Source organism: Alosa alosa, chromosome 5, assembly GCF_017589495.1.
Source record: "Alosa alosa isolate M-15738 ecotype Scorff River chromosome 5, AALO_Geno_1.1, whole genome shotgun sequence".
NCBI lineage: Eukaryota > Metazoa > Chordata > Actinopteri > Clupeiformes > Clupeidae > Alosa > Alosa alosa.
In genome coordinates, this window is record NC_063193.1 from 26,522,330 (window position 1) to 26,531,594 (window position 9,265).

Here is a 9,265-nt window from a genome sequence, read left to right on the forward strand (position 1 = left end):
ACAAAGGAAAACAAAAACAAAACAGACTCTTATGATGTAATGTATGGCTGAGCAGTCATGAGAGCTAAGAGTCAGTGTCCACCCCCCCTCCCCCTCCCCCACCCCCACAACCATGTACCTTTGGTTCCACATGGCACATGTCTACTGATTACTGATACCTCCGCCATCGTCATCAACCGTTTACTGACTGAGCATCCAGCTCTTTTACAGCAATGCCCTGAGTTTACAAAACATACATGTACAACCAAAAATAAAAAAAACAAAACAAGATTAAATGATACAAAAGCCAAATTAATAAAAGAAATTGTTAGAATATGTGGACGAATGATGAAACAATGTAATTTTAATGCTGCTGTAATTTTAACCTGCTTGTATACAGGTTTTGAGCAACATACACAGCCATCCAGGCAATGTCTTTTCTAGGGAAGACATTGAATATTTCAGGAAAACAATGCCAAAATGAATTCTGCATATACTTTATTATATACAGTATTTCTCATAGGGGAAGTGTCCAGGTGTTAAAATGGTCTGTCTGCTGTCCAGACCTGTCAAATTAGGCGCATCATGGAATGAAAAACATAATTAAGAATACCCCATACTGTTAAGCAACTGAACTCCTATATCGGGCAGGAATGGGACAACATTTCACACATTCTGTTTTTATTTGCATTTTACACAACGTCCCAACTTTTTCTGATTTGGGGTTGTATATTTGTGTGTGTATGTATGTGTGTGTGTGTATGTATGTGTGTGTGTGTGTGTGTGTGTGTGTGTGTGTGTGTGTGTGTGTGTGTGTGTGTGTGCGTATATATCTATATATGTGTGTGTGTGTGTGTGTGTGTGTGTGTGTGTGTATCACACTAACCGGAGTAGGGCAGGCGAGATGCTGGCATTGGCCAAGCTGAGGATCTTGCTGGCGCCCGCCCTGGCAGAGGCCTCCAGATGCTTCAGGACACTTTCACCCGGAGAGTGGGCCACACCAGGCAGCAGGCTCCATGCCCTGGGCACGCACACACACACACAGAAACAGAGACAAACAAACAAACGCATCAGCCGAGAGGAGAGAGTCACAGGACTGTGCTCCGAAACAAAGACAGTGATTGTGCCTGAGCATATTTAGGACACACTCAGATATGTGCACACACACACACACACACACACATGCACACACACACACACACTTGCACACACATACACACTTCAGACACAAAACAAGAGAGCTTTTGCACAAAGCCCAACAGCTACCCTACACAGGCTTGTTTTTTTCCTGACTCAGAAAGCACAAGGGTGTTAGAAATACTGCACAAGAGGTCAGGCAGAAGCTCATGACACAACCTGCACTTTCCTCCACCACAGCTGTGACGGAGCCTCTTCATGAGGAAGGTGGAAGGACTTCAGACAGTTTCTAGAGAGTTCTAAAGAGAGGCCCAGCTCATCCTCTGTCTCCCAGCATCACTCCGTTCTGAGCTAACGCTCTACATCTCTCCGTCTCTCTCTTCCATCTCTGCCTTTCACCTCTCTCTCTCTCTCTCTCTCTCTCTCTCTCCTTTATCCTTCAACTCCCATTATCACTCATTATGAGCTACCGCTCTACATTTCTGTATGTGTCTCTCCCCTTCTCTTGCCTTTCACCCCTCTCACCTCTCTCTCTCTCATCCATCTCCCACTATCACTCGTTCTGAGCTACCTCTCTACATTTCTCTCTCTATTATGTCTCTCTTCCCTTCCACCCCTCTCTCTCCCTCCCTCCCTCCCTCCCTCCCTCTCTCCCTCTCTCTCTCTCTCCTCTCTCTCCCTTTCTCTCTCAATGACCAAAAAGGAAAGAGAAGAGATGGAATGGAGAGATAGAGAAAGCAGGGCGCCTTCCATCAACATTCCGGCGTACGCAGTGTCTCGTGTCTCCTTCTGCGCCGACGCTCTCCCCGACACTTCATCACCACGGGGCCGTTCTGAGCGCGCTCATAAACAATTGAGAACAGGGGGCACTGTCTGTCTCGCTTTATTGCCCACATTCTATTCATTTCACTTCCTCATTTATCTTTTCCTTTCCTCCCTCTTTCTCTCTCTTTCACACACTCTGCATTTCTCCCTCTCTCTCTGTCTCCTTCTCTATCTCTCTCTCTTTCCCTTTCCTGTGCTATCTCTTTCTTCCCCTCTTCATCTCATTCCACTTTCTCCTGTCTCATTTTATGGCGTTTCTCTACAGAATATCTCCCCCCTGTAAACGAGAATTAAAACTCTAAATTGCTGTGCTGACTGTAGAGTAGTGTGGAGGGAGACGACGATCGGTTTGCAGAAATCCATATAAATATGCGCTTGAAATTTCCATAAGGTGACCTTTTGAGGTAGGAGTCTCTTATCTAGGGCTTGTAACAGGTGAGTTACTCTCTCTCCTTCTGCCTCATTCTCTCAGTCTTTCTCTTTTTCCATTCTTTCCTTCTTTCACACTCGTATTCTGTCTATCATTATTTCTTTTGTCCTTTGTTAGTGTTAGAGTTCCTTTAATGTCTTCCCATTTAATATTTAAGGGTATAACGTTGGGCATGTAGAATTTCAAAATAGTAGAATGGACAATCTATATTCATGTCAAGCAAGGAGGGGTGACTCATGTTATTCCATTCAAAGATTAAAGCCCACCACACAGGGCCGGCCATGCGGCAGTCAAACGCGAATTCTGTTAATCGTTTTACTACACACACTACTGGCGACGTGATCACCCATCGATTCATTGGAGGTACACTGACCAGACAGCTGTTTTCTATTATGACGTATCAAAATTACGTCATAATAGAAATTAGAGCGGTTAGAGTGATGCGACGGCCGTCGTTCCGCTTGCCGTATGCGTTGCCCCATTCACTTCAATGGACCCTTTCAAGAGAGTTCCATTATCAGCATCATAGTTGGTCCCACAAGGCTTCCTTTTTAACATTCCATATGTTATCTTAATGCAGAGGAAGTAGATTGGGGCCCAAATAGAACGTTCAAGCATTGTTTTTGTTTTTATTGTTGAAAGGGTCTATAGATTCTATTTCATTTTGCCGGTTGCCAGTCATAAATCGCTGTCGCCTCGTCGGCCGTGTGTGTAGGCCTTAAGAGATACGTCAATGCACTGAACGGTATCCATAGCAATAAGCATTATCAAATTCTGAATTAGATAATATGAGTCCAGGTCGACACGTATTCTACATCCTCCTCCTCCTCATTCAATGCTACAAACCAATACGTGGCTTACGTACGTCTTCAAACTGTCGCACGACATTAAGCTCTCCAGAGACTTTAAAGATTATTTTTAGGGGTTTTATGCCTTTAATTGGACAGGGCCGTGAAAGAGTGGCAGAAAACAAGTGGGAGAGAGAGATAGGATGGGATGGGATCGGGAAATGACCAGGGTCGGACTCTTAACTCGGGTCCCTGTGGGCATGTTGGCCCAAATATGGCATGGGAGCTGTCGCCAGTTGCACCACCACACCCCCCTCCAAAGACTATTTACTCCAGAGACAGGTACCCTCATCTCTGATCCCTTCCCCTTAATGGCTATCTATTTAGGATTTTAATTCAATTCTATTCTTTCTTGTAGACGAATGCTTATGATGAGGGGCAGCTAAATCCTTTCTTTATATCCCTGGAACCCTGATGAATGATGTTTGTCAAAATGCCGGTTAATAAATAGTTTAAACAGACAGGAGTGTTGCATTTGCGCTTCATTAATTTATGATATACCATCCAAAGCAGCAGCTCAGCTTGGGTGTATAGTTTTCCTAGCCTACTGTAGAAATCTAGACGCACCCTAATTTAATTTGCTGCCCGGGTAGTCTAGCAACTCTCCGTTGGCTTGCGAACTGGAAAAATTAAGCTTCGATAAGGCCAATCACATCGTGTATAGAGTCGGTAGGCGGGCTTAACATAATGATTGATGGCTGAGTTGCAACGGTTCGGCGTGAATTCCCTGCTATGTGAAAACAAAGAAGATGGATGTTGCTGTTGGCGAATAGCATGACATGAGTTAAGCTTTTTTTAAGTTGCCGAAAGTTTGAACTAGCCAACTAGCTCCGCTGGTGGGAAAACGCATGAGTAGACTCATGAGTTGTAGCGCTATCCTATTGTGTGCAGATGGAATTTGAAAGACAACTGATTATTCCGCCCCTCGGACTGAGCACTGCGAATGGTGAGTCCCCAGACCCTACATAGTGATGTGGGTCTGGCTTGTCAGGCTACATTTTTCCCAGTTCTCTCTTCCATTCCCCTCTGGTCTAATTCTACGGTTAGATTGTGCTGGGTTGTGCTGGACTGAAATATGATACACTCGGTGGTGCATTGCAGAGCCAAAAAACCCCAGAGGCTGGCTACACTGTGTTTACTGCTCTTGCGTTGAGGTGTGCCGTGTTGATGTGATGTATAGTGTTGTAAAGGCGCTGCAGTATGCTGTGTGCTGTGTGTGTTTGTGTGTGCTGTGTGTGCTGTGTGTGTTGTGTGTGTGCTGTGTTGTGTGTGTGCTGTGTTGTGTGTGTGTGTGTGTGTGTGTGTGTGTGTGGCGTGTGCGTGTGCGTGTGTGTTGTGTGTGCTGTGTTGTGTGTGCTGTTGGGGAGGACATCCTCTGTTTCACTGTCAAAGCCAGACTGCAAGTGTTACCCACCAAATACAACCTTGCATTATGGTACCCTGCAATCCACCATCCACACTGTATAATGCACTCAGACTCTGACCATCACCTCGAATCAGTTGCCCATATAGTTAATGGCTGTACTATGTACAAAGGACTTTATACTGCACGCCACGACCGAATTGTTGACCTTGTATAAACATTTGCGTATTATGCCAGAATGGTTTAACAGCTCCACTAATGTGTTTTGTAACATCCCTAACACCCTGATGTTGTGTTTTTAGACCGAGACAGAAGGGAAGCCTTATACTTGAAATAGGATGTGTAATACGATCTCTACATGGACATGGCTTTCAATGATAAAATCATGAAGTACCAACCCATACGGACAAAACTATGTGACCTAGGCCATCAATGCAAGCTAGTGGTGTTGATCTTTGGCAGCAATGTCCACAATCTTGTTTTCAGTGGGTTAAGGCTGGCAGGGCTCTCCAGCAGAAAAACAAAACAGCTAGCAAAGTTTTGCTCCATATCTGCAGTTGTAGGCAGCCTTGCAGTATGGCGCAGGAGATGTTTTTTGTACCCCTGAATACCATTGAGTGACAAAGCCCTTTCTTATCTCTTGAAATATTTGAATCCTGTCTGTTGTAATATGATTTGTGGATTTAAATAAAGAATTAAAATGTGTGTGTGTGTGTGTGTGTGTGTGTGTGTGTGTGTGTGCTGCAGTCACCTCTCGCTGCAGCACACTCGATGCAGTCGGTCTTCGCGCTGGCTGCTGCCGCTGCTGTGGACACAGCAGCCTCCCACGAACAGCAGGCAACACACTCTCCGCACCAGCCAACCCCGGTACCTTAGAATATAAAACACACAACGCATGCACACACACACACGACAAAACACTCTTAGTCTGACACTTCTAGGAGGTGTGGTGCTAAAGGGAACCACAACGATGGTGAATGTATGGAGGATATGCTTATTAAGCCGAACTCTCGTCACTAGAAGAGTTGTGAATGTGTATACTATGTGTGTATAAGTGTGTGTGTGTGTGTGTGTGTGTGTGTGTGTGTGAGAGAGAAAAAGAAAAAGCACAAGGAGAAAGGGACCTGACAAAAGACTGTATCTGTGAATTAGTCCTTCCAATTCAAATTAAAACTCACTGTAAGTTTACAGTGAAGGACAGATAAAGCAGAGGGCTTATGCAAAAGGGTTCAGATGACCAAAGTCCTCTTCAGTACAATTTGAACAACACACATTTGGCATTTATCGTTGAGGAACAGAACAGTACAATAATTAGTTTTCTGTGGAAAAGTGAAGGGGACAAAAGACTGAAGGTAATGCATAACTTCCATAAAACACATCAGAGACTGGTGAAGTTGTAAAACCATTAAATAAAACTCAAGCTTTTAATGTCGAGGAGGGAAAGCATAGCTGGGTAGGCCACGCTTAAGCGCAATATTGACACAAAGCTCTTCATCTTATGGCTGCTCGTACAGTATCTTGCCACGCTTAGGGCCTTGCCCATGTGATTCATATCCGAGACTTTCTAATGAGACGCAGCACTCCAAGAAACCTCCACAGAAATGCATGGGGTTAGTTCGTAACGCCAATAAGGCAGTTGTCTACACATATCCCGCACCTTCCTGTAATGTAAGTAACCCTTACACATACCCGATAACTGCCCAACGTGTGTTACATTGGTGGCGACAATTTAGAAACCGATTTGCAAGTATCGAAAAAATCGATTTGCAAGTATTGTCCGGCAATAAGTTCTGCTAGGGCGAAGGGATGTAAGATGACCTCAGATATTTTCTTGTGTGCATTTATGTTAAACGTTCTATGGTATGTCATGGTTTTCATGGTTGTCATGGTCATGGCAATGTTATGGTTATTGTTATGTATATTTATGATTGAAATATACTAATTCTCAGCCATGAGATTATGTTTGGTCCATGCATTTGACACATTAGAGAACTTTGAAGTAATTCAAATAAGGACATGTGTTGTGCTCTACTTGGGCCCTCTGAGGAATAAAATGTATTAAAAAATGTTTTCATTGTGTGAATTAGACAAACACACAGAACCCCGGTCAAACCTATATCAGCTGATGGCTTCCCAGTATCAGCAAATATTAAATTACAAACAGCATGTAACTCTGTGCACCCATACGCAAAGAAGACCAATTATTAAATAAACGTATGGAGTGAAAGAGAGAGAGAGAAAGAGAAAGAGAGAGAGAAGAAAACAGCTTAATACGTTCAAAGATAGTGGAAGCGGAACACGAGGCTGGGCATGAGTTGGTGATCACGCTCTTGCATCAGCACACATCAAACATTCTCGGCGTCGGCGGAGAACAAGGAAGTGGGGAATTTTAAAAATTCCACTCAGAAGCGCAGAAACAGATATGCCTTCATTCATGTCCGACCACGTGAGTAACGCATCTACGCTGCTCAATGACTGTGTTTGTCATGTTTGCATCTTCACTTGTTTACCCATAACGTGGCATGCAATTCAAAGCCAAAGCTTGTACTTGGAACTCCAACAACTCAGTAATTTTTTTTTGCATTTTTTTTTGGTACGTACTTCTTAGCTGAACATTTTGGCTCATGCTTTCGAAAACTTGATGTGGACACAAGGCAAAATATTTGGGAAAGAAATGAATATCCAATAAATTTAATGAAAGCTGTTGACAAGTTGTCTGCCGTTTTTTATTTAACTGACTGAGTGTGGAAAGGTCAAACAACTCCTCTGTCTGATTGATAGCACTGATCAATTTCTCAATAGACAGATTGATGGACTGACTACGAGTGTATAAATTCAGCAGGCCAGAGATATAACCACGGCAGTAGTGAATGATAAGAGTAGAATGATGGGTTACCTGTCCTAGTCATTTCAACAACAAAGCTAGCAAGAAACAAGACGCTGGCATGTTCCCAAATCTGGCATCATGAATACCTTGTGTGAGTCTCATTGATGTTCAGAAGGTTCTGGAAGCCGAGTGAGGGGGTGTTCTGCAGCAACTTCTGACCCTAAAAGACAGAGGTTCCTGTGAAACGCACTTCATCAACACTGCCTGCAGCGCCTTGCGCACTCACACCGCGCACACACACCATGGCGCAAAGCGCACACACACAGACAATGAAACAAGCATACACACGCCTTACGCTTTTTTGCTCGCCCATACCCATACACAGACATTTTATTATGACCGCCGCGCAGCGAAGCGGCGTATATAATATAGGTTTAGGATTTTTCTTTTTTTTTTCTTTTTCGCATGTCCAAATTTCCGTCAAGGATTCCCGGGACACTGAAAGACCGGGGTACACGAAACTTGGTAGGCATGTAACCCCACATGGATAGCATGGAACCATCGTTTTTGATCTGTAGCCCCCCACTGGACTGGACCCCGAAGGAGGGTAGGGCAGACACAGTTTTCTGTGAATATCTCGAGAACCGTAGGGTTTAGGAGGACCATTTATTTTTTTGTATGTTGATCTCAAGGGGCCATGTCAACTCATTCCATAACCACTCATTTCATGTATAGCGCCACCTAGTTAAACACAAAAAAATAAAAATGAGGTGTTGTCATCGCAGGTATCTGTGACCTAACATAGTCAAAACTGCACGAAATTGAAAGTGTAGGATCATTATGACATCCTCCGAATGCATGCCAAGTTTTGTGAACTTTCGTTCATGGGGGGCCTTACAATAAAATAATTTATGTGTACATTTAGTGACCGTTACACCAACAGGATTCCCGGACACTGAAAGACCGGGGTACCAAAACTTGGTGGGCATGTAACCCCACATGGATAGCATGGAACCATCGTTTTTCGTTTTGATCTGTAGCCCCCCCGCTGGACTGGACCCCCCGAAAGGAGGGTAGGACACAGTTTTCTGTGAATATCTTGAGAACCGTAGGGCATAGGATGTTTGCCTTCAGGGGTCATGTTAACCCATTCCATATGCACACATGTGCATAAACAGATACACATGCACACATACATTCACAGTAATCATACGTATGACACATGCTCACATAGTAGACATATGTACGCATGCATGCGCACAAACACAGGCACATATGCAGGCACACACACAAGCACGCACACACACACACACACACATAAACATGTACACGCACACATGCACACAATTCAAGAATTTCTCAGAATTATGAACAGGCAAGATGGGGGTGGGGTTGTATAAAATGAATTTTACATGCAAAATCTATGAACTAATCATGTTTTGGTACTCGTTGTCTAGAAGATACCAGTGAGAATTGAGTGTGGATAATGCAATTTAGTGCGACAGTTAGAATCATATATAGGCCTTTCAGCATGATTTATTTTTGTGGAAAAAATATGCTGGACTGGGCGGCGGTGATATTTTATACCGCTCTGCGGTACATCTAGTTTACCATCAGTATTGTTTAAAAAAATTGCACTACTCATGTTCCCTGCAAGGCCAATTTAAACCATACAAAGTCAGTGCAGAGTGCAGTCAAAGGAAATGCTGACGCCCGTCTAAACAAAGCAAGTTGCTCTGATTGGTGTCTCATTTCCAGTGCATCACTACAGCATTGCTCCTCAGTGCGGGCCAAACAGCACAAGTGTGTTATCGGAAATTAGTTTCATTCAAGAACAAATAAGGCTTAATTGCTTG

General features: G+C 43.8%; 1 protein-coding gene across 1 annotated transcript in view; it reads right to left on the reverse strand.

The window, feature by feature from the left end:
• gpat2 (glycerol-3-phosphate acyltransferase 2, mitochondrial) overlaps positions 1-9,265 on the reverse strand; it is a 74,909-nt gene that overhangs the window by 56,498 nt on the left and 9,146 nt on the right. The window contains 3 exon segments of the mRNA XM_048243807.1: positions 866-1,000; positions 5,334-5,453; positions 7,556-7,629. Of these exon segments, the coding sequence (XP_048099764.1) occupies positions 866-1,000; positions 5,334-5,453; positions 7,556-7,629 (329 nt within the window).